Below are 25,103 nucleotides of genomic sequence, written 5' to 3' on the forward strand. Positions count from 1 at the left end.
TAATTAATTTTCAATATCATTTTGTCATGTATTATAAAATAAAATCATTATTGATGATTTATGAAAAAGTTATTGTGTTTTTCCCTCTTGCTTTTAACCAGATTAAAATAGCAGGAATGTTCATCTCCAAATCCGAAAATGAACACGACCTATGATTATTTATGTTTTCAAATTAATTAATTTTTGCTAGACATTATATACTTATTAAATTTTTTCCCTAATGTTTTCAGACTCAGAAAAGGAAGTTGAAGTTGATGGAAATATCAAAGTTGTTGTCCCTGTCAATGGAAACTCTCAGGACTCCCTTCAGGCTGAGGATCATGATTTTCCTCCTTCTAAACGTCCCATCCCTTTTGACGCTGAAGTCATTGCAACTGATTTACCAAGCAAGAAGCCATTGAAGATTGTCAAGGAGAAAATGTATTGTTATTGATATTGGTTTTATTTTTTGATGTAATTTGTTGATTCTTTGAGCCATGGTTTCCCTTTTAAGATCCTTGATTTAGTTTTTCTTCTTTTCTTTGTGGTCTAATTCAAGTTGCTCTATCAGCGGTGTACCACGATGTAATGAATGTTTCAACTAATATTATGTTCATCCTTTTGTTTGATGCAATGGTTACAATTCTCATTTGTTGTTTGATTTATGTATCAATCAGTATTATTTTCATTAGATATGTTTTTTTAAATTCATTAGATATGTTTAAGAGTTATATATCCAAATATGTTCTTAAATAAACTTTTTACAAAAAGTTGTTTATTTGATATTTTTCCTACGTTGTATCAATTCAAAAAAGTGGAGAAACTTAATTTTGAATAAATTCCAATTTGAATTAGTTGTGTTAAGTCAGGAATTAAAATTTAAATCATTGAGCTTCTTATTTAATGCTATTTCCAATTAATAATATATTGGTTTAGCCGTTGGTTCTCCCTATGATAGTGGGTTTTAATTTTTAAATTAATAAATTTTCATATTTCCAACTATTTAAATAATATTGAAATTATTATACAAAATAATTTCCATAATTTCCAATTAATAACTTTCTTTTTTCCTTATCTTTCCATTTTTTCCTATTTTTACGGTAACAGGTACGTTATCTTTTTTTTTTTCGAAATTCATAAACAAAAAGTACTTTTTATGTATTTTCAATATCTTTTTGCCATAATTTTCCGATGCATCAAAAAAATACCTTTTTGCCATGTTTTATAAAACAAAATCTTTTTGTAAGTTCCCCAATAATTGGAGCAAATCATAACAATTTTTGGCTTCTTAAGAAGTATTTTGTTTTTTGAAATTGAAGTTTTTTGTTATTTGAATAGTTATTGTTCTTTTTTTTATATATAATGAGTAGTAATTATTCTTTTTTTTTCCTGCACTATTTATACGTTAATTAAAATATTTATGTTTCTTTATTTTCAATTTTTAACTTCTTTCCAAAAATCATCATATCTATTTGATATGACATTGTGTTATTTTTTCCAAGATTAAAAGCAAATCATACAATATTATCAAAATTTTGTTGCTATTATAAAATTTCGAATTGTCCCACTGTATCTTTCTTTACAAAAAAAATTAATTTTCCATTGAATCTTTGCTCATATCTTTTGGGTTTCCAATAACTTCTCTGTTGAATTTTTCCATTGAATTTTTCACCACCCTTTAATCTTCCACTACATAAATGCATTTCAATGGGGTGGTTATCCATTAGTATACGTTTGGAATTCCCACATGGTTTAATTTAATTGATTTAGCTTGAGTAGTTCATAATTAAAGGTTGATTCATTATTTAAATTTTATATTGGAGTTAGATTTCTTTCGAAAAAAAAAGACTTATTTCAACTGTGCACGGGTAAGAACATTCTACTTGAAAACACTTTCATGTTAAAGCTAATGGAAAAAATAATTTTCAAATAATTTAAGTGTACTGTTCATAATTTTAAAATAAATTTAGGAGAAATTATATATGTGTGTGTGTGTTTTAGATTCATTTTGTACGTCCGGAAACTAATAAATCAAAATATGTATAAATTTATATATTCAATGCAAAAATCATTTATACGTCATATGTGGAGAATTGAAGATTTTGACTAATTCATTTCTTTTTTCGAAATCTTTATATTGGTGAAATCGATGTATGTGTGTACAAAACACTATAATGAAGTATCTAAATTTATGTTTTTTGAATACATCTTTATGATAATTGTTTTTTTCATTTTTAGTATCTTAATTTGTTTATAATCAAAGTATTTACTAATGTGTCAAATATAATAGTAAATTTCACCGTGCAGCGCACGGGTAAAAACACTAGTATGTGACTAATGCATAAAGAGTCAAACTATCTACCAACTGGACTCGACTGAAGCTAGGGTCATAACAATGCAAATTACGGGTTATTCAGCTAATAATAATATCCTAATTCCTATCCATCCCTTTCCTGAAAATCAAACAGTGAAATCGATCGGCGCAGAAGCGGAGCGGGATCAAAATGCGCTCTCAGATGTTCTCATTCTCATCCAACACCACCTTACTTCGACAAGCTCTTCCAGTTCTGGTTCAACCCTACAAATCCATTCTCTGTCGAATTGCTCCTCCTCCTAATCATGGATTCGTTTCTAATTCACCAACTCTCCTACGCCGTAGTGGTGGTCTTCCTCTACATGATAGCTTAAGCTCATTCATCCTTAGTCCTATTCGCAAGTTTAGCTCACGCGCCACCAATATCAATGATGCTGGCTCTGTCGACTTACCTCTGATGCAGTCCATGGAGAAAAAGGTACTGATTAATTATTATTATTATTATTATTATTATTATTATTATTATTATTATTATTATTATCTATTTTCATGCTTTAATTTCCAATTGAAATGTCCTCCATCAGATAAAGGAACAACTCAATGCAGATTCAGTCATTGTGAAAGATGCTTATGGTGATGGTCGACATGTTAGGTGAGCATAATATCAACTAACTTGAAGGTTATTTAATTATCTATAAATACAAGATTGTCAAGCTCAAAATGTGGAGCCTCCATGAGTTCAACTTGGACTTGGAGACTAGACTTGTAAACTGTTAAGAGTTTACCAAATACAAATGTAGTATTTAAAAGTGAAAACAAATACACATTATCCTAACATATTTTAATACCATATGTCTTGTTCAATTGTCCTCAAACTTGCCATTCGATGCGAGTTTACACAGAAACATGTTTGACAATTTATATAGAATGTGCAAAAGTAGTCGTTTAGTTCAACAACAAGCTTTACAGCACTGTAGAAGCTAACTTAAAAGTTATGAGATTTTAGTGTAGGGTTTATGAGAGGCTCTCCAACTAACTGCTAGTTTTTTTGTCGTGGTTCTCTCAAGTTTCTTATCAATTGATATTAGAGCCTTCCACCATATCTCTCAATTGCAAATGAGCAGTGCTAGTGGTGATGCCAGTATTGCAGTTTTCACCTGAGACTAGTCAAAGGTCTAGTGTGCAACCAGCTTGTATGGGTTTGTTTCCAAGGTTGGACTTGTGTCCCAAATTTGAAGTATAGGATTCTAGTGTGGGGTTTATAAGGACTTGGACTCTCTAATTACAACGGGTAATTAATGTGGTATGGTTCTCCTAAGGCTCTCAAAAGAGAATCATTGATGCTTTTTTGCTTCCTTTGTAGACAATTGTTTCCCCTTGTAGATTGTTCTGTTTCTTTCTTTAAAAATCAAAATGTTATTTAATATTAGGGTCACTTTCCCATGAAAGTTAGGATTTTTAGATTTTTAGATCATGACAAAACACTAGTTGTGACATTCAGGGGATAATTAAGTAAGTTAGGCTAGTGATATACATTTATATCATGGCAGAGCATTAGGAAATCCATGAACACAATACTATCACATACCATATTTACTAGCAAATAAAGTTCTTTGATGTAGGCATTTTCCCCTCCTCATCCACTGCCATCATTAGTCTTGAGCTATGCTTTTGTGAATATTGGCTGATTTCTCCACTTCTATCACTTAACTCCATGAAAGTTCCTTCTTGGGTTATGTGCAAGGTAGTCAAAATAAGGATTATGCCTTTAATCGGGAAGGGATTTGTTAATTGTTAATCACATATTAGTAAGATTAATAGTAAGGTTTAGCAAAATTCCTATATGTATGCAATAAAATAGCTTACAAAAGCACTTTAACTAACTAGAAACACTTAAATAAAGTTGTGCTCATAACTCATAATACATAACTCATAATTCACAGGAATGTAATACATAAGCCACAATGTGTCTCTGAGGGTTAGCTCAAGTGGTAAGAGCTAGGGGACATAAGGGTTGGGGAGGGGAAGGTCCAGGGTTTGAATCCTGGAAGGGAAATTTGAAGGGATTTTCTAATTTACTAACAACTAACCACTAACATTTGCCTATAAAAAAATAAAAGCCACAATGTACTTAAATCCAAACAACATAAACTTACTAGGTATAAAACTTAAACATAATAAAAAATCAAAGATAACATATTGGTGTCACTATAATCATAAGGATCCATCACATCAATCCTACATCCACGAGCAAGCTTAGAAACACCCACCTTGGATGACCACAACAAGCACTACAATTGGGAGTCCAACAAGAAGCTTCACAAACAGATCTTCGTCTTTGGTAGAGGTGCCTTGTCGATGGTGTCAGAGCATCGTAGCTGGTGCAGCAGGGGAGAGAAGGGACTGTTGAAAATATTAGGATTTTGGCATATGATACCAGGTCTCGTTTAAATGGGTCAAACCTGTATCACATGGGCCTAGCTTGATTGCGATGATGCGATTTAAATCTCAATTAACATGTCATTTAGCCAGAAAAGTTTAGGCATGAAAGGATTATGTGACCGATTTTAATTTCCTTGGTGGACTGTAACTGCATAATCATAGGATTAAGCGATTAACATCGGGATTATGGCTAACATGGTTATGCATTTCAAATTGGCTCACCTTGGGTCAAGCTTAGACCTAAGTAGAACCATGCAACTATGCAAGCCACTTATAACACTTGTTCTTCTTGCCTTGTATTCTCCTCATCATCAACTTCCTGTTGCTGCCCCCCTTACCTCCATTTCCCAGGGCAACATTTTCATTGATCAAGGAAAATTATCTAAAGAGCAAGTCTGTGATTTTTTCCCCCAATATATATTTTTCTGCTTTTTCTTTTACTTCTCACAAGGTGTGCTAATTTCTGTTCATTTTAAAGCTTGTATATCTTCTCAGGAGATTCACCATCAACCGTATGCTAATACCTAATTACCTATCAACAAAACATGATGGCTTATTGTAAAAATTGTCATCTAAATGAGGCTTGATGCATGCTTCTCGCTCCTTTGTCAAAATATGATAAAAAATGTAAAAGAAAATCTGAGAGGAGAGGAGATCAGATAATCTATTTCTGAATCAATCTCATGGTAGATGAGATAGTGTATTTATATTGCGAGTTACTGTTTACTAATTGCCTTGCAGTTGGGTAATGGTTTCTACTATGACCTTAATAGCAGTGTTATCAATGGCAGATGGCTGTTTATGGCGGTTTGCCAAAAATCCTCCATTGAACTATGGCGGATGACATTGCAAATTATGGTGGATGCCCTTGAATAGTAGTCAATAGCGGGAAATAGCGGCGCTATAGCGGCGTAGCGGAGCGGAGCGGCTCCCTGCCGCTATTGAGATGAAATAGCGGCCAACTTCTCAATAGCGGTCGTAGCGGCGCGAAGAGCGGCCAAAATAGCGGCAGATCGCGGCCATAAGCGGGAAATAGCGGCGCTATAGGAACGAAGGAGAAAATGACTCAAGCCCCTTCGTTTTAAATCGTTGGGGAACCTTTTTATGGGCATGTTAGGACTTCTCAGGGCCATTATAGGTCAAAATTGAAAGAATTAAGCTTCATTCTTCATTCAGATTTGCAAATTCGATTTCTTTACCTTGCTTTTGAGAAGTTATAGTTGTGTGTTATTGTTCAAGACTTATGATTTTTATTTCTATTATGAATGTTATGAATTTTAGGCAATATTTGACATTGTTTGCTATTTATATGTATATAGTAATAAACTATTAATGATATAAAATTACATAAAAAAATTCAGGATAGCGGCCATCCCGCTATGCGCTATCACGCTATCCCACTTTTGGGGCCGGCCGCTACGCGCCGCAAGGCTTGACCGTAATAAAAATAGTATATATACAAAAATATGTAATAAAAAACTGCATAATCTATTAAAATATAAAGAACTAATAACCTATTTGGCTGTATCAAGAACTACAATATGAATCAATAGAAAATCATCAAATATAAAGCAATATCTTAAATAGAACAGCATAAGTCTCGCTACGGACATTTAATAGAAAGTAAAATACCATCAAGTTAGAGTTTCAAGTTACAACAAAGGATAGAAAAGAAGTCAAATACACCGGTAAGATTTGTAAATGGAACTGAACACGACAAAGTAGAATGGAATAAAACGTAACATAATGAAATAGAATAATAATGTTCTGTCCCTTGTGTGTACTGTGTTTGCTAAATCTGACATCTCAAATTCAGACTTCAGAATCTGCTTCGGCGTTCTTTAGGATCTGACCCAGTTATCAACAAATCATCTACATATAGGCAGATGAGTAGTAAACCAGTGTCTTCATGACTCTTTCTGACATATACACCATACTCCACATAGCACCTATGAAACTTGAGCTGAAGGAGGAAACCATCAATTCTCTTATTCCATGCTCGTGGGGCCTGCTTCAAGCCATATAAGGCTTTGCTGAGCTTGAAAACCATGTTCTCTTTTCCTGGTATTTGAAATCCAGGAGGCTGACTCATATAAACCTCTTCTTCCAAAGGTCCATTCAAAAATGCTGATTTCACATCAAGCTGAAAAATTGGCTAGTTTCTCGCACTAGCAATAGAAACCACTAGTCTGATGGTTTCTATCCTTGCCACCGGCGCAAACACCTCAGAATAATCTAACCCAGGTTTCTGTAGAAAACCTCTAGCCACAAGCCTTGCCTTGTGCCTAGCAATAGAACCATCAAGATTCAACTTCTGCTTGAACACCCATTTAACCCCAATTTTGTGCTTATTTGGAGGTAAATGAACTAGAGACCAGGTCTGATTTTTCTCAATTGATTTCAACTCATCAATCATAGCAGCCTTCCAAACTGGTTTCGCAAGAGCTTCATCCACACCTAATGGCTCAGCGTCAGCCATTAGAGCAAAGTGAATCAGATCGCCTTCATCATTAACTGCATGGTCAGGGACTGTCTGATACTCACTATACCTTTCAGGCCTATTCCTCTGCCTTTGAGGTCTTGGAACATGGTCTGCAAAACCATTTGAATCAGCCTGATCATCATGTGGTAAAGCCTCAGAATCAGTTTGGTGGACATGTGATAAAGGTGCAGAATTATTGTCCTCACCCAGAACATCAAGTCCAAATCTTCTAAGACTGCTTCTGTTCTCCTTCCAGTCTCAGTGCTCTTTCTCAAGCACCATTACATTTCTGCTGAAAGTCATCTTCTTTCTTGCTGGATCATACAACTTGTACGCACCAGTTGGATGATATCCAACTAAGATCATTGCTCACTCGTGTCTTGTAGCTTGCTTCTCCTTTGATCTGGAACGTGCTTATAACAAAGTGAACCAAATCCTCAAATGACTAACCTTGGGCTTACTTCCGGTCCAAATTTCCTCATGAACTTGTTCTGGAAGCCTCTTTGTTGGACATTTGTTAAGAATATAAGCAGTCACTGCTACTGCTTCTCCCCAGAAACTTTGAGGCAGAAATTTCTCCTTCAGCATGCTCCTTGTTATGTTGAGGATGATTCTGTTTCTTCGCTCTGCTAGACCATTATGTTGTGGGGTGTAAGGGGTTGTCACTTCATGTTGTACACCACTCTTCAAACAAAAATCAGCGAACTCCTTGGAAGTGTACTCTCCTCCTCCATCAGTTCGGAGTGTTTTGAGAAGCTTCCCGCTCTGCCTTTCAACTGCAGCTTTAAAGTTCACAAATGTTGAGAATGCTTCTCTCTTCTGCTTGATAAGATATACCCACAACATCCGGTTGTAATCATTAACAAAACTCATGAAATACTTGTTTCCTCCTAATGAAGGAACCTCAAATGGCCCACACATATCAGAATGCACAACTTCTAGAATGTCTTTAGATCTCATTCCTAGTTGTGACTGAAAAGAATTTCTGGTTTGTTTCCCAGCCATACAAACCTCACAAACTTTCTCAGGCAATGCAGTAACAGGTAAACCAGACACCATGTGTTTGACACCTAACTGATGCAAACTTTTAAAGTTTAAGTGACCATACCTGGAGTGCCAAGTCCAGCATTCTTCTTCAGGTTCTTGTGCAGCAAAACATTTGATCTCAGCAGCTTTCATATTGACCTGAAAGGTTTTGTTCTTTGTGAGATTAGCATTCAGAACTAGCTTTTCCTCAGGATCATACAGATGAAGCTTCTTATTCTTCGTGTCAAAATTGTACCCTTTCTCCACTAGTTGACAAATGCTCATCAAATTGCACTTTAACTCTGGAACATAGAAAACATCTTTGATAACTGCAATCTTACCATTCTTCCTTGGAATGACTACATCTCCTTTCCCTTTTATCTGAAGTGTCCTGTTATCAGCAAACTTTACTCTGCCAGTCCTTGTCTTGTCCAGATCTACCAACCATTCATTGTGGCTGGTCATGTGATTGGAACAGCCTGAGTCTAGGTACCATATCTCGTCAGTTTCAGCACTCACTGTTGAGTTCATTGTTGTGACCATTAGCATTATAGGATCTTCATCAGAATCTTCCCTTGTTGCATAAGCTTCCTTGTTTCATTCTTCTGCTATTTTGGTTTACCAGTGCGACACTCATAGGAGTAGTGTCCCATCTTGTGACACTTGTAGCATTCAACATTCTTCTTATCAGTCTTTCTCTGATTGCCACCATTCTTTACAGATTCACCCCTCCTTTTGGACAATTCTGGCTTGTCAGAATTATCTTGAGACCACTTTGACCTGTTGCTGGACTTTCCTTTGCCTGTCCACTTTTTCTTTTTGTCATCATGATTGTTCAGACCAACCTTCAAAGAATTATCATGTGCCTCCAATGAACTCTGCAACTCTTCTATCTTCATGTTGTGCACATCTTTAGATTCCTCAAATGCCACTACGATGTAGTCAAATTTGGGAGCCAAGGACCTCATGATTTTCTCTACCATCATCACATCTGTGATCTTTTCTCCACAACCCTTCATTAAATTGAAAGTGGTTGGGATTTTGGTGAAGTATTCACCAACATTTTCATTCTCCTCCATATGAAGACTTTCATACTGCCTTCGAAGAGTTTGCAACTTTACCTTTTTTACCTTGTCACTGCCACTATGAGCTTTCTGCAAAATGTCCCACATCTCCTTTGCTGAAGATGCATTTGCTATTTTCTCAAAATGCGTATCATCCACGCATTGATGAATGAGAAACATCGCCTTACAATCGTTCTTCTTCATATCGTTATGAAGAGTCTTCTGTTCTTCAGTCATGTTCTGGGTCAGTGGTTGAAACCCATTCTCTATAACATCAAGAACATCTTGATACCCAAATAGAACTTTCATCTGAGAATTCCATTGATCCCAATTCTTATAAGTTAGAATTGAGAGTTTTGCTCCGGGCAGATTGCTACTTGCCATCGTTAGGGTTTCAGTTTTTTGATCAAAATCGAGATTCACAGCGTGTAGGGAAGGAACCTCTGAAACTCACAGCTTCCACCAGTTTTAGAATCGCAGAATTACAATTCTGATGAAGGACGAGACTCGCAGAATCGAACTTCAACAAAACCGATCCAAACAGATTTGAAACACAGTTTCACAGCAACCCAAACCACCAAACCTATCACATGCCTCGAAACTCGCAGCTTCGATCAGAAAGGTTATGTTTGGCTCCGTTTAAACAAGATTGAAACACGCAGCTTCAATCTTCACGACCCACAGGTCCAAGAATCGGAACGTGCTCTAGATACCAAGTTGTTGGAGAAAAGAGAAATTAACGTGGAAGAGTAGAGGGAGAGATTGAGGGAAAATATATTATTGACTTAATTAAAACTGAAAGCAATACATGTCTTATATAAAAGACCTAACTTACTAGAAGATAACTAAGGGACGGAGGAAGTACATATGAAAGAGAAATAGACACAAAATATCAAGTTTCCACATGAGAGAATCCGGATCCCAGTCCCACTTAGATTGTAATTGTATAGCTGATTTGGGACATAGCTCTAATTTATAGTTTGGTTTTGCAGCATTGACGTTGTATCTACAGCCTTCGAGGGGCAATCAGCTGTGAATAGGCAAAGATTGGTCTATAAAGCCATATGGGAGGAGCTTCAGAGTACGGTTCATGCAGTTGATCAGATGACTACCAGCACTCCTGCTGAAGCAGCCCAACGAAATGATAAGTGAAGTGATCATTAGAACATACATGACTGCTGTTGTACGGTAGTGAACAAGAAGTGATTATGCTCTTAATATATTTTTGCAACTGCTGTTGTCTTGTAATGAATTCCTGTTTAACAAATGATTGGATGATCACAATTGGTTTTATGTAATCATGGATGATTGCGAATGGTTTATTATGAGTAAGTACTGAGTATTTGATTTTAACAGTTATGATTAGAACCAAATCATGTGTCTGTTAAGTAAATTGTAATTTTCACGGTAAACTATAAATTAGCTGTTGAGCTTAAAAGGAATATCATAGTGGAAGCCAAACCAACGCGGTCGAGGGCACCACTGGCCGTTGGGCTGCATGCACCACAATAAGTTTCCGGGGTTCAACCTCACTGTCGAGCTTCACCTCCCCGCTGTTTATTTCCGGTGTTCGCACCACCACTGCAGTGATGGTCTATGGGAAAATGTTCACAGCTAGAGATAAGGGGGAGAGCAAGACCAGAGAAAAAGAGAGAACAAATAATATAAAAGGATTTTTATGTAATATGACTTTTTGATTATTTTTACCAACCGGTAATGATATTGTAGAACCATTTTGGTCTTGCAACCTAACACTGCACCCTATAAGCCACCCTATAATATACATTGTCATATTAGAATTCTTGGGGCTTATTGAACTTTTCTTCTATAACTTTCACTACGGGTGAGCAAAAACTCGTGACACACCCAACCGAAGTGTTAGAATGGTATTCGGACGGATTAATTCGGGTTGTCGGATTTTTCGGGTGAGTCAAATGAGTTAAAGGCGAATTCTTTCGGGAGGGTTCGGATTTTATAAATCCAATCCATCGGTAACCGACTCCGCCCGAGTTATACTAGTAAAAAATTCAAATAGTTGTGTGTGAAATGACCACTGCTCTGAGTCTCTGACCACTGCACACTTTGACCACAGCCTTTCTTTCATCACGTGAAAGGCTCTAAAGCGTGTAGAAGAAGCTACAAAGTTGTTATTATTTTTATTTTATTTCAGACAGGAGCCTAGAAGCTTCTTAACACATAAAATTCAGAAAAAATCATTAATTTACTTCATTTTTTCGAAAGCATATTAATTTACTTCATCTTTATCGATATGTATTCTTTTCTCCCCAAATCTTTTTTCTCTCCTTTCTTTTCTGCAACAATACACACAAAGCTTCTCATAAAAACACAAAAATCAGTACTCCAGTTAAAGCCATTTCTTTCACACACAACCAAGCATCGACAAGGTTGATTGGTGGGAGCACTTGCATGCAAGTTGTGACCATCCACATCTACCTCTTCATCCTCTTATGTTTTGAATTCTTCTCCTCAAACCCCCAACCTCTCTCCATCGTCATCAGCGGTCTCAACTCTCAACCGCGTCGGCGAAGACTATTAGAAATTAGGAGGCCTATACTCAACCATAAAAGGTATCTCAAGAGTAGAGTTTTGCACTACCCTTATAAATGTTATCTATGCTCTATCTCTAGCCAATGTATGACTTCTAACACACCCCCTGAAACGCACCGTTTAGTGTTAACTAGGAGGGGTTAAAAAAAAAACTAGATAATATTGGTATTAAAACAAATATATCTAACCCACCCTTAAACCCACGTTGCCCCACCTTGATTTCCAATTCAAAGAAAGAAAAAAATAAAATAAAAAACCGTAACCCTTCCCCCCATCACGTCAGCTCCTCTCTTTCTCTTTGCGAATGGAAACCTAGCGCCCCCAGTCTCCACCTTTTCTCTTCTGCACTGTTCTCTTTGTCACCAAATCCCCACCATATTAAATACACATTCATATTGGAAAACATTCATATCGGAAAGCCTTGGATTCACGTGGGAGACTTCTTGGGATAATATTTGGAAGGCTTAATTCCACTTTGGGCCCCTGATGTTTCAGAAATGAGCGATCGGGGCCCCCCGTGTTTAAACGTAGCGGTCAGGCACCCCAATATTTCAAAAACGTGCGATCCAGCCCCTTCTGTTAAGCTCCGTTAGTTGACCAAACGGAGGCTCTTTCATTAATACTCCGTGTGAATGTTCCAGGAAGCCATTTAAAGAAAATGAGCAAATATGTAATCAACCAACCTGGAATTCGCATTGAAACCCAAGCTACACAAAGCCAAATAATCTATATGAGCAACCAAAAAATGTTGTTCTTGACAAAATACTTCGAAACAACACACCGAACATAAAAACACACAAAGAGACATTCAACTCAACACAAAGCAAGTGACAAATCCAAACTTTAAACAAAATGAAAAGTGGGGATTTTTTCTGGAAAATGCTTGAGCATCTTCAATGGTGCTTCAAAACCCAGTGAAGTGAGAAACAGAAAAGCGTGTTGGGGAACCCCGTGATACAGCTAGAGAAACATTGAGCCACCTACAGATCCTCCTTTGAATGACCGAAGGAGTTGCAGATCGGGAGAAAGAAAGAGATAGAGGTCGGAGTTTTAACCTAGATCTGAGTTGCAGATCCTCCTTCACCGCTTCGTTCGAGCCCAGACGAAGAACCAGCCGCTCCTTCTTCTCCTTCTCGCGCATACCCTCACCCCCTCAGCCAAAGATGGTGCGTGTGGCACTAATTTATCAATGTAACACTGAATTCTCCTCTTTCCCTTCTCGCTGCTCGATCCAAAACCAATTGGCCAAAGACCCAATTGGTGTTCTTGTCACCGTTGCTGCAGGAAACTTCGATCTGCTTGTTCCGCTCCTGAAGAAGAAGAAAATTCCGCTCCTGAAGCTTGAAGAAAACCAGGAACTTCAGGGGTTGAAGCCGCACCAACCTCTCGATCTCTCTTCTGTTGCTTGCTAAGTTAGGAATTGAGGTGAAATTAGGGTTAAATTTGGGGGAATTGGGTTTGTGTATTGAGTGGGAAATTCCTGGGTCAAAAATTTAATGTTAAACTAAAAAAGAAAATTCACGTCAATTAATGAAAGAGCCTCCGTTTGGTCAACTAACGGAGCTTAACAGAAGGGGCTGGATCGCACGTTTTTGAAACATTGGGGTGCCTGACCGCTACGTTTAAACACTGGGGGCCTCGATCGCTCATTTTTGAAACATCAGGGGCCCAAAGTGGAATTAAGCCTATTTGGAAAATAAAGTTTGAGTTTGCAGAGAGAAGTACTTGGCCCTTCAAGTTCATACTTTAATTTTTTTTTAAGGTATATTCTCAACCCACAAATTTGGAGAGATTAGCATTGTACTGTACGTTAGATGAAGGTAAAATTATTTAGGGCTTTGGGTATACAATTGGGGTTTTCGTAGTTGCTCATGGGTAGTACGACATAAGGTTATAGTTGTTGAAGGTTGAAATTTAATTTTTGGTGTTCAGATTTGTCGGGTGAAGGTTTGTTGGGTTGTCGCAAAATTGCTGAGGACGGTCCAGTTGGCTCGTTATAGCTGTGAGTGATTTTCCAATCATTGTGGCTTATTTTTAATAATTAGATAACTGATGATTTGATTAATTTATTATATTGCATATTTCTTTAAATTGGGGAAACATGTTTTTACCGTTCTTGAATTATCTGAAAGCGGGTTTTATGAAGTTAATTTGAGTCTGCTTATGAACTGACATGAGAAAATAGTTTATATTGCTTTGATTTTGGAAATTATGTGAAACTGAGATTGTGAACTTGGAGAGTTGATTTTGAGACTTTTGATGAGACTTGAACTGGTTTGAGAAAACAATTTTGGGGATCCTTGATAGAACCCTGTAGCCGTTAACGGAGGTAACAGCCAAGGTGCACCTAGCTAGCTTGATTTCGGGAGGAGATGGTTATCTGTTAGATGGAGCCGCCAGTGCACGGAGATGGCTATCAACGAGATGTAGCTTCCTCCGATGATATGATACGATGTGACATGTGATATGAGAGAGGAAAAGGCTATCCGTTAGATGGAGCCGCCCCTATCGGATAGGTCATCCCTTAGGAGGAGAGGGCTATCAACGAGATGGAGCCGCCTCACGGTTCTACATTTGTGACCCTATTAAATTATATGTCGGATTTTGAAATGCTTTTATATGATTGACATGATTTTTATTCAGTTTCATTGAAATGGTTATTTATAAACTTTACAGTTTGATCATCTCTTATTTGAAATGATTCTTATTAATTTATCAATATTATATATTATATACTCTGAACTGATAGTGAAAAACTCGTGCTTCATATGTTTCCCCTTTCCTGTTCATGGTGGTTGTTAAATCCCCACTAAGTCTTTGTGACTTACCCCTTTATTATTTTGTCCACAGATTCTTCAGCAGTTGAGTAGAAAGTTGTTCCTGGATTCAGATTGTCAGTTGTCTTGCTAGTATGCCTCCATTGGCTGGTGGCCTCATTGCTATTTTATTTTCTTTGATTCTAGTTATCTGTAGCTATAGAGAGTCGTAGATGAATTTGGTTTGGGGTTAACGTTATCGTTTTATTTTAAAAGTTGACGTTGAGCGTTGAATTCTGGTTTTGTACCTTTTCTTGAAATTTTGGATTTGGAAGAATATTATTTAACAGGTTATGTTATTTTGAGATTATTGAAAGTACAGAGGAGGCTCTGTCGTTTTTTTTTTATATAAATTTATCTGGACGTATTTATCCTGGAGAATTGGTTATAAAATGGTTGTGGAAAAGGCTTGCCGGACTTGGCGTGATAGTCCGTGCGTCGGTTGCGACTAGGGAATTTGGGTCGTGACACCCCTTCACGTCCAGGACTGAACAACCTGAAACGTGTAATCAACAACAACGGTGCCCCAAATATGGGAGGTCTCCACAACAAACAGCAAATGGATCTAGGATAGGCTCTGATACCATATTAGAAATTGGGAGGTCTATACTCAACCACAAAAGCTAGCTCAAGAGTAGAGGTTTGCACTGCGCTTATAAAAGTTATCAATGTTTTATCTCTAGCCAATGTGAGACTTCTAACAAAGACATCAGCATCTAGTCCCGCAGCGGTCTCCACAACTTCCTCGTCTACCAACGTTCCATTTGACGGCACAATGGCAACATGAACCGAGGCAACCCACCCGAGTTACCCGCCACCCGACTAAACCACAACCCGACGAAGCCGACAACCTAATCAGACGAAATCGATGTGTATTTCTCTACCTTCGGCTTATCACGGTTCCAACTATTTTCACCCGAACCCGGCTGTAACCGACCGCTTCTCACCCACAACTTTCACGCATGAGCTGAACTTGAAAGTGATGCACAAACTTTGAATTATAAATCGCTATACAATTACAAACTTGGACCATGAGAAAAACCAGCAACCAGCCAGTCACAAATTTTGAATTTATAAACTGATATATAAATTACAAATTTTGACCACATGAAAAACCAGCCTATGCATATCCCCAAAGACAAAAAAAAACACCTTTAAACAATTTTATGTATTACCAAGGTGTCCCCTAACCATCAACACGGGACTAATATGTTAGAGGCTCTGACATCACATTAAGTGAATAAGTATCTCCCAACAAATGCTTCTCCATACACACAACTCAGGGATCAAGCCTTGGACTAAATACTTAAGGAGTCTCAGCTATCTACCACCTTGCGCTGGGACTTGTTGGTAAACCTTTATACAATTGCTAGGCCATCTACAAATTTGTTTCATAACAAAACTAATTAATGGAAGGTAATATTGGATTCATCCCAAGACCATACCCTCCAAAATTACCTGGTTCTACATGCTTAATCCTGCCAAAGCGTCTTATGTGACGCATAAGTCTTGCTAGGAAGGTATTGTGGCATATAGTTGAGCTGTCACAAACCACTGCCAAATGTTTGCGGGCTCTTGTAACGGCAACATTGATTCTTCTGCTGTCCCCCAGAAATCCAACAGCTCCCAAAGTGTTTGATCGCACCTTAATTTTTTAACAAAACAGGTGCAAGGATGTCAGTAGCAATGTTTGACCTAACAACTTGGAAGATAATGAAATCTTAACTGTTAATTTTCAGATCAATGGTTATGATTCGGCACTTTATCCTCTAAAGTGCACGCCAGTGACACCTTTATTTGCACAGTATTTGTGATTTTGTGTTATGATGTGTGATTTATGTGATATCTTATTGACTCTTCTCAAGTATTTACATTTTTCATTAACTAAGAAATTTGTTTCAACAATGGGTGTCAAGATTGGATTAAGGTCTTACCATGGATAAGATTACAACATCAGCTTCCCGACCTTGAAAGCTATCAATCGTGGAAACCTCGGTACCTGCAGCTTCTGGAAACTCATCAAGCATGTCCCTCAAAAGTTGTACTTGAGCAACATAAGGGGATTGCACTACAATAGCAGTTGGGCTAACACCTGCATTTAAGATTCAAATTAAAGGGAAAATCTTATATCAGCAAACACAAATGACAGACAAGTTGCATTGCAAAATTTCAGAACCCAGTAAGACCGAGAACTCGCATTTCATAAATATGACAAAACAAAATCAAATGTACTAATCTAACTTTCTTGTCTTGGATTAAAAAAATGCTTGAATACTAAGTAGGGGTAGAAAGGAATAGAAATACAACCAGATTCTTACTTCTTTACTCTACTTCATGCACAAAATTAGAATATGTACTTCTTTGTCTAAGTTCAGAACCATGTAATAATGAAACTATGCAGGCAAGAAAACCATGCAGAACAATGTCTACAAGCTAGAGTGTGGGAAACTCAATGAACTTGAACATGAAGCAAATTAACCAAGCAGTTAAGAAGAGGATCGAGATTAATGATCAGCTCAACATAACATACAAGTTTTGTAAAACAGAGGACAATAATTTGCAAGTAAATACAGCATGTAGTAAGAGTTTTAGTCTATACAGCAACCATCAATGATAACCAGTTTCATTTCTATTCTATCTTTTCTGAATTCTATACAGCACGTAGGCTGTGGAGAGCAGTGACGTAAGAGTTTTAGTCTCTTTAGCTTGGCTGCTATCTTATTGATAAAAACAAACTAACAGCATGTTTGTTCAGGTCTGAAAGGTAACGTTTTCTGATTTTGGTATTGTCAAGTATATTTTAGATTAGAGCAAGTGTGTATTGTAATTTAGTGTTTATCAGAGGGTGCACAATTTTATTGCTATTTGAGGCTGAGATCCCTCTTCGACTTAAGTGCCATTGAGCTGCACATTGTGCCTTTCAATTCAATCTCTTTAACCCAAAAAGAGTCTTGTTCATTTTAATTTGTTCTTACAGGTTCTTTTTAATACCACAAAACATTCAACTTGGGAAAAAGATTTATGCTAAAATCTATCACCTTAAAAAAGCTTTTATTTCTACATAATTACCAGCATAAATTAAGGAAAAGACATGCTGCAATACGATGTCAGCTTCTCCTTCATTATAAAATGAGCCTGTTCCAGCTGGGTCAAGATGCTCTCCACAACCAACAGACAGACTTTCATATGGCATTCTAGTATCAAGCAATAGCAGTGGGCACTGTGTTATCCATGTAGGCTGCAACAACAGCAAGGTCAAACTTTCCATTTATGTAATAAGAATTAGTAGTAGTAAAAGTAAATGGACACAAAGATCAATACACGCATCATATGCATCCCTGAGTATAAAAGTATAGGCAACTCAAATGTTACAGAAAAGCTTTGAAAGCTAATATAATGGTAATTGACAAGCAGTTATTCTTAATTTATTCATACAATAATTATTGACAATATTGCGTCATGTAAAGTCTCCCGATCTGTACATCCAGAGTCATTCAATGTTGTTTGTTGAGAATTTTGAGTTATAAATATTTCGCCAACCTATGCGTAATCAGCACCGGTTGCCAAAAAGGAGCAAGATGTAATAGAAGCCTTCACTTCAAAAGTAATGGAAATGTAATTTACGAGCATAATACCTGAACAAAAGGAGAGTCTACAAGAAGATGAGAAAACACAGTCTTAGAGGACTTCAACAAGCCTCCATACATCTCCTTTGAAGCCCAGCTAGCAATTGCATTGTTCATACGGTATTGTGTTGTTAACCTGGTGGTGAGAATACCCTCATGCAATGTTGTAGCTCTCTCAAGTAGAGATATTCCTAGACCACCTTCTAGGGCTTTTCTAGATAATATGACAGGAGCAAGTTGGCATTGATCACCAGCAAGAATACAGCGGTTTCCCTGTAATATAGGAATCCAGCAAGAGGGTTCAATTGCCTGTCCAGCTTCATCTATTACAACCAAGTCAAAAGCATCTAGCCTTCGGATCAAAGGATCAGCTGCTCCAGTATTGGTGGCAAGCACAACCTGAGCACTAGACATAACTTCATCCATGGTCTGCTTTTCCTTTTTCTTCAGAGACCTCCCCAGCTGTTTCAAAAGTTGCCGTATGCCTGCAGCTAATGAATCATCCTTTAAACAATGTCTTAGATCTTTCCTTAGATCTGACTTCTTCCTCTCATACTCTTCTCGAAAACTTGCAAGTTTTGCATTTACGATTTCTCCCAAAGATTTTGATCCCACTGTTTTTGATGTACAAGCCGGATTTCCAACCCGCACAATATTTAAGCCAACACTCGAAAGCTTTTCAACCATGTTATCAACAGCTGCATTAGTAGGTGCTGTAACAAGAACCCTTTCACCTTGTCTAACAGCACATACTATAAGCTGCTTGAGCAAACCACTCTTGCCTGAACCAGGAGGCCCTTGGATAACCAATACTGGCCTCCTCTTATTCAAACCCAGTGCAATTGTTCTCTGCTGAGAATTATCAAAGGTTTCACTTCCTAATATTCCATTCAAACTTTCTTCTGCCCAGTCAGCCAAATCATTCTTTTCAAGCCATGCAACATCTTCACCATCTCCAAAGAGTGTAGCAACAACAGAAATTGAAGGATTCTTCTTTCGCAATCCATTCTTCTGGAGCAGCATTAGGGCTTCACAGTTGCGCTGGAAAAAATAATAAAAAGCTGATTAAGAGATGAGTATGTACGTATATATAATCAGTGAGATAATGAGCAAAATTTTAATAAAATTAACAAACAGAACCATCACAGTCAACTTATATGTTAATCTGTTTAAAATTGATCGCTAAATGTAGAATTAAGAAAAAGAGGAAATAATTATTTCATGAGATTATAGGACGGATGGCTAGATGAATAGACTCACCAATGTTGACAATGTTCAACTTTGAGACAATATTATTACTTTTTAGGAAAAGAAATTTGATAAATTATATTCACTTTTCAAACATGCTTAAAACTAAATACATGACATAGCATCCTTTTTTAACACATGGTAATTATGAACAGAAAGATCAAATTCCACCAGAATTTGTCAGTTCAATCTTATGAATCAAAAATTGACCACCTTCTTAGAGTTTGTCAAGTTTAATGCATTCTCATGTATGATAAAAGATAAATATTTTAAAACAGAGTACATAAATCATACGTACATGACATCAGTATTTCCTTAAAATGCTAAAGTGTTAGGATCTAATTATTAGGGATATAGATTTATTTTATATTATCTTTTCAGTTTTAGAGTTCATCATATGAGATCTTTTGTTTTTGGGTTGAATTGTCTTTTAGATTTAGAGTATTTTTTATATTAGGAGGTTATCTTTTATTTTAGAAGTATATCTTCTTTATTTCTTAGGGTTTAAGTTTATTGTTATTAGGATTAGTTATTATAAATAGAAGTACCCTCCTTAGGTTAGAGTCATGAATTGAGTAATTTAGTTGTGGAAATCAGCCCTATTGGGGACGATCCAGCCTCTTGGTTCTTAATAAAATTCCAGGTTTATCTTATTTTTAGTTTTAATATACAAAAATACCAAAAATATTCCCTTTCAATGTTAGGAATTTTTCCGATCCTAACATAAAGTAACTTGAAAACATAGAGATGGCTATTACAATAAATCTAACATTTAATATAAGGAGATCCACATAATTTCTAAAACAAAAGAAGATACATATGACTTTGTTGTCCTCGGAGAAGAACCATTAAATAACTAACTTATTTGGGCTTCTCTTATAGCATAAGCACTAAAGCAGTTGTTTGGTTGAATTTTATACAAATAGCTAATGGCCTACTTATAAGCTCTTTTGAGCTTATTTTCATAAGCTTCTCAGATAAACTTAGGATAAGAGCTTATACATGCCTATAAGAACTTTTGAGCATATTTCAAATAAGTGTTTCAAAGAAACTTATAAATAGGCACTTACATGATAAGTACTTCGACATAAACCCAAAACAGGAAACTACAATCAAATAATGCCAATAGCCAAGAAGATAAAGAGAGCAACCCATTGGAATACAAGTGCCCAAATATGACAGTCTTTTGCTCTTTCTATTTTGCCAACTTCACCAATGTCAACTTCCTAGTTTCTAGTAGTAAAGAATTGGTGTTTCATGGGTTAGCAAAGGCAAATGTATTTTGATAGTTTCAGACTGTTGGACTTGTTCACCTTCCTAACTAATATAGTTGAAGTAATTAACAGTTGACATAGATTATTTTTTATCTATATATCATAGGTATTATTTTATTGTGTACACAACTTCTTACTTGGTCTTTCAAGTTTCAACACTCATAATACTTGTGGCACCCTTTCACAAATATTTGTTGGAGCAAGAAAATGTTTTGGCTGTATGCAAGAATCACATGATAGATTTCAATACCTCATAGTTAAGTGTATCAGCCAGTCCTTGAATACGGTCAATGCGCACATTCTTTCCAAATAGTTTAGAGAATGTAGGATCACCGTGGCGTGACTCCAAAGCAACAGTTACACTATAGCCATCATCCCCAAGACTATGAACAAATCCTTGCATGCAAGATGTTGTAACTGTACCCCTGCTGTCACACGTTCTCACACAAACCATGTCTCCTGGAGAAAGAGTAGTAGGCGGCAAGCGGTGGTTCCCTTCAACTTTGAATAACACCAAATGCATTCCCCCCAATCCTGTTTACACAATCAAATGTGATCATACAAAAATGCGCAAATTATAAAGGGGCTAAGCTCATGATTCCTACTATGTCTACCAAGCTATAGGAGAGAGTAATTAAGTGAAGACTAAGATAAGAGAGCAACATGACAGAAAATCAATTTGGTTCAAGGGATGAAGATCAACCATGGAAGCTATATACTTGCAAGTTGCAACTAAGACTAATAGAAAGAAATTGGAGGAATAAAAAGAACTACTGCAAATCAACTTGTCTTACAACACATGCATGACTAAATTGCAGCAAGAAATTAAGTGACAGACCTTGATGCGCATAAAGCATATGCTTGAATAACTAAAGAGAAAAAAAGAAAAATAGAAGACCTTTAGAGGTACTGATGGCGTTTAAATTACAAATGGTGTCACAGAGTTCTTGCTGAGGCTGGCTATGGCTAACCAAGAATTCAATCGGTTTCGATGAATCCGAAGTAGCATCAGGTCTAGGAACAGCATCTAATTCCTCCTGAGTAAACTCCAATTCAGCATCCCTTTCAATATGGAGTAGTCCTGACATAAGATTGGCGAATTCATCAATCCTGTGCTGTACTGCTCTGACCTTTCTTATGTCCATTCCTAAAACACCTTGGACAGTCTTGGGCATCGTTATCTTTCTGGCAACTTCCTTATGCTGAGCTGCAATTGAAGTTGAATCATTGTCAATCTCAGCACATTGATTGAGCAATGGAAAATTGTAATACCAATTTTTTTTTGAAAACAAGAATAACTAACAATAAAGCCTTAACCCAGTCCTTATATAATATGATAACAAATTATTGTGAAGAAAAAAAAAATGAAAGAAAAACCTGAATTGGCAAGCTCCTTAAGCAGTTTCCAGGACTCAGTGTGACGCCAATCGTGGACCAAGAATTTAGTCTGCAGATGTTGGAGAACATCACGTAGCTCCCTCTGAAAGTGGTCGAACAAGGTGGGATAGTGGGTGCTGGCTTTCAAGCACATGACTTCAAGGCCAAGGGGCATAGGAATCGCATTCAGGTACGGCTGAGCCTCGATAACAAAAGTGAGACCCGGTCCCATGCGCTGTCTCAGCTCAGAGAACTCCAAATCACCCTGTAACTCGGCGGAAGCAAAATCAGATGCCATAGCCCTCATGCTTTGGCGAATCCACCTAACCACGCTCTTGCCAAGATCTTTCCACCCAATTGGATCTCCATTTTGATAGCCATAGGGTTGTTGTTGGATTTGCTGATGCTGCTGCTGTTCCTCCACTACCAAGGGTAACTGCTTCTGAATGAACCGGCTTCTTCTTTGTCTTCTTCTGGCGAAGCTGGGAAGCTTAAGTGAACTTTCACTACTGTTAGTGGCGTTTCGAATAAGCCAGGTTCCGAGTGAAGAGGACAAAGAGCACATGGAGATGATGGTATTGACATTATTACGTGGTAATAGGCGACCGCAGAATGAAGAAAAGGGCTTGAAAGTAGAACCAGCAACACCCAATTTGCAGAAGAAGCAAGCAGGCGCTGTTTCCATTGCTCAGCTCAGCGATTCAGAAAATCATACCATACACACAACTGAATCATTGAATAATAATAAATAATATGAATGAATGAACGACGTCATTCATGGTAGACAGACAAAGAAGGGCTTTTGAATTTGAACCGCGAACTGCGTTTGAGGCGAGGAAGGAAAGTGGTGAATTTCTTCCGCACTGGTGTGGTGACGGATATTTTAATGAAAACGACGGACGGCATCAGTTCAGTACAAGTACAAAGACTGACCACTTCTACACAACACAACACAACACAACACGGCACCAACCCAAGATCCAAGCTCCTCCTCTCATTGGCTCCTACGATTTTGTGGCGTGGCTGCCTTTAGCCCTTCTACTTCTTGCTCACGTGTTCCATTCTTATTCTATTAATTATGTTTAGAGAATTGTTATTGCCACCACCCAAAATTTAATCATGTCACACTTAAAAGTGTGAAAACCAAAAACATCTTTTAATATGTCTGCGATCACACTCACAAAGTGCCACTGTGACGCACTAACAAAAAGGAAATAAAATAACACAAAATTAACTCTAAAGATAAAAACCCTAAACATAAAATTTCATAAATTAATCCCTGAAACAACAAAATCTCAAAACTAAAATCATTAACCTCATTTTCACATCTCAGACTCATGTCATGAAGGCGGCTAAAAACTCCCAAACTCGTTCATGGAAGAAGGAGGAGAGGAGGAGGAGAGGTCTTGGCCCAGAAACCCTCGTACTGGCTCGCGATCTTGATTTCATTCGAAATCAAACTCAGATCTAGCTCTTGATCTCCTTCGAAATCAAACTCAGATCTAGCTCTTGATCTCATTCGAAATCAAACTGGGTTGGGCGGGTCTGTCTTTAGCACATGCCCGCCCGAATACTCATTGATATGGCGGGAAAAAGACTCCACCGAAGGCTTGGCGACCACCAGCGAAGCAAAGAGACGCTCGCCCAATACGTGGTCCCAAGATAGTTTTGTCTTATTTATCTGTTTTGTCTTATTTGCATTGGGGTTTGGGCCTCGTTTGTAAGGCCCAAACCCAAGAATATTCTAGATAAGGACAACACCCACTATAAAAGGGGGTCACCTCATTGTACTAGACACCTTTTGAACAATTAATGAAAGAATATCCTATTTTGGACATCATTTATCTTTTCATGCTCTACTAGGGTTTATTAGAATATTCCTTTATACCTCTAATAGGCCCTTAGTACAGAACATTGGCGTCGTATATGGCTCTGACTCAGGTGCTTCACCACTGACGCTTGACGGTTAGGGCTTCAGCTCATGGAGACGAGATCTTGTGGCATCGGTCATCGTGCATCGCACCGTGGAGGCAGTGGTCGGCACGGCGACTCGAGCGAAGATCGAGGTTTTGTTCAAGCTATTCAGCCTGAACTTGAGGGGGAGCAGGAGACTTCCTCCGCTGGTGCACAGTCGGCGGCGGTACGCTCACGCGCCACTCCGGTGTCTGAACCAACGCAGGAGAAAAACTCATATCTACTTGCAAAGTCAGATCTGGGTCTCCGAAGGCGAGTTCAGACGCTAGGACATGAGGATCTAGGCCAGTAGCAGGGTGAGATACTCGTGCAACCTCAAGATCTGGAGCGGGCCGTGACTTCGGCTGATTTGAAGCAAGTGATGGACACTTTGCAAGTTGTTCAATGCTAGAACGAGCACTTGCAATCTCAGGTCGAGTACTTGAATCAGATGAGGGATTTTTGACGTGGTCAACGTGTAGAGGTCGTTGACGTTGTAGAATTTCAACAATTCGCCCCTATGGTTGCTACTGTAGAAATCCCCGAACATTTGCAAACTTTAACCCTAGATATGTACTCGGGCGATTCAGATCCAATGGATCACTTGAGATATTTCAACACTAAAATGGTTATTGGCGGGGCGACTCATGCGGTAAAGTACCGCATGTTACCTTCCACGTTTAAAGCCATGGCGATGACATGACCCGTTTGGTATGTTGTATAGTATAAGGCCTGATTGTATTAGGCATGATAAGATAAGGCCTGATAAAATTTTAATATTATACAGCGTTTGGTCATACACTGCATAATTTGGTGGCGACAGTGGTGGTGGTGGTAATGGTGGTATTAGAAGGTGATGATGGTGCCAATGGTGGCGGATGGTAGTGGTGGCGGCAATGGTGGAGGATGGTGGTGGTGGTGGCGGTGGCGATAG

General features: G+C 37.8%; 2 protein-coding genes across 4 annotated transcripts; one reads left to right on the top strand and one right to left on the bottom strand.

Annotated features, from left to right (window-relative positions):
* The first annotated feature begins 2,400 nt into the window (after window positions 1-2,400).
* On the top strand, window positions 2,401-10,660 carry LOC130723449 (protein BOLA4, chloroplastic/mitochondrial). Of its 2 annotated transcripts, none has more exons than XM_057574507.1 (3): window positions 2,401-2,771; window positions 2,878-2,945; window positions 5,527-5,962. In XM_057574507.1, the coding sequence occupies exons 1-3, from the start codon at window positions 2,484-2,486 to the stop codon at window positions 5,609-5,611; spliced, it is 441 nt and encodes a 146-aa protein (XP_057430490.1). In that variant the 5' UTR covers window positions 2,401-2,483; the 3' UTR covers window positions 5,612-5,962. The 2 variants fall into 2 exon arrangements, with proteins under 2 accessions (XP_057430490.1, XP_057430489.1); XM_057574506.1 differs by lacking the exon at window positions 5,527-5,962 and adding an exon at window positions 10,300-10,660 and having other exon boundaries at window positions 2,404-2,771.
* Window positions 10,661-15,659: 4,999 nt separating this feature from the next.
* Window positions 15,660-23,217, bottom strand: LOC130722482 (uncharacterized). Of its 2 annotated transcripts, XM_057573226.1 has the most exons (8): window positions 22,217-23,217; window positions 21,738-22,046; window positions 21,090-21,373; window positions 18,327-19,358; window positions 17,761-17,929; window positions 16,626-16,783; window positions 16,150-16,336; window positions 15,660-16,069 (listed from the first exon to the last, which is right to left on the bottom strand). In XM_057573226.1, the coding sequence occupies exons 1-8, from the start codon at window positions 22,899-22,901 to the stop codon at window positions 16,050-16,052; spliced, it is 2,844 nt and encodes a 947-aa protein (XP_057429209.1). In that variant the 5' UTR covers window positions 22,902-23,217; the 3' UTR covers window positions 15,660-16,049. The 2 variants fall into 2 exon arrangements, with proteins under 2 accessions (XP_057429209.1, XP_057429208.1); XM_057573225.1 differs by having other exon boundaries at window positions 15,660-16,336; window positions 22,217-23,216.
* Window positions 23,218-25,103: the final 1,886 nt, after the last annotated feature.

Source organism: Lotus japonicus, chromosome 6, assembly GCF_012489685.1.
Source record: "Lotus japonicus ecotype B-129 chromosome 6, LjGifu_v1.2".
Taxonomy (NCBI): Eukaryota; Viridiplantae; Streptophyta; class Magnoliopsida; order Fabales; family Fabaceae; genus Lotus; species Lotus japonicus.

Coding starts and splice junctions, on each gene's coding strand:
- LOC130723449 (XM_057574506.1), top strand. CDS start 2,484: ATGCGCTCTCAGATGTTCTCATTCTCATCCAACACCACCTTACTTCGA. Junction 2,772..2,877: donor TGCAGTCCATGGAGAAAAAG/GTACTGATTAAT, acceptor GTCCTCCATCAG/ATAAAGGAACAACTCAATGC. Junction 2,946..10,299: donor GGTGATGGTCGACATGTTAG/GTGAGCATAATA, acceptor TTGGTTTTGCAG/CATTGACGTTGTATCTACAG.
- LOC130722482 (XM_057573225.1), bottom strand. CDS start 22,901: ATGGAAACAGCGCCTGCTTGCTTCTTCTGCAAATTGGGTGTTGCTGGT. Junction 19,359..21,089: donor CTGATACACTTAACTATGAG/GTATTGAAATCT, acceptor TATTTTTTCCAG/CGCAACTGTGAAGCCCTAAT. Junction 16,337..16,625: donor ATGTTGTAATCTTATCCATG/GTAAGACCTTAA, acceptor TAAAAAATTAAG/GTGCGATCAAACACTTTGGG.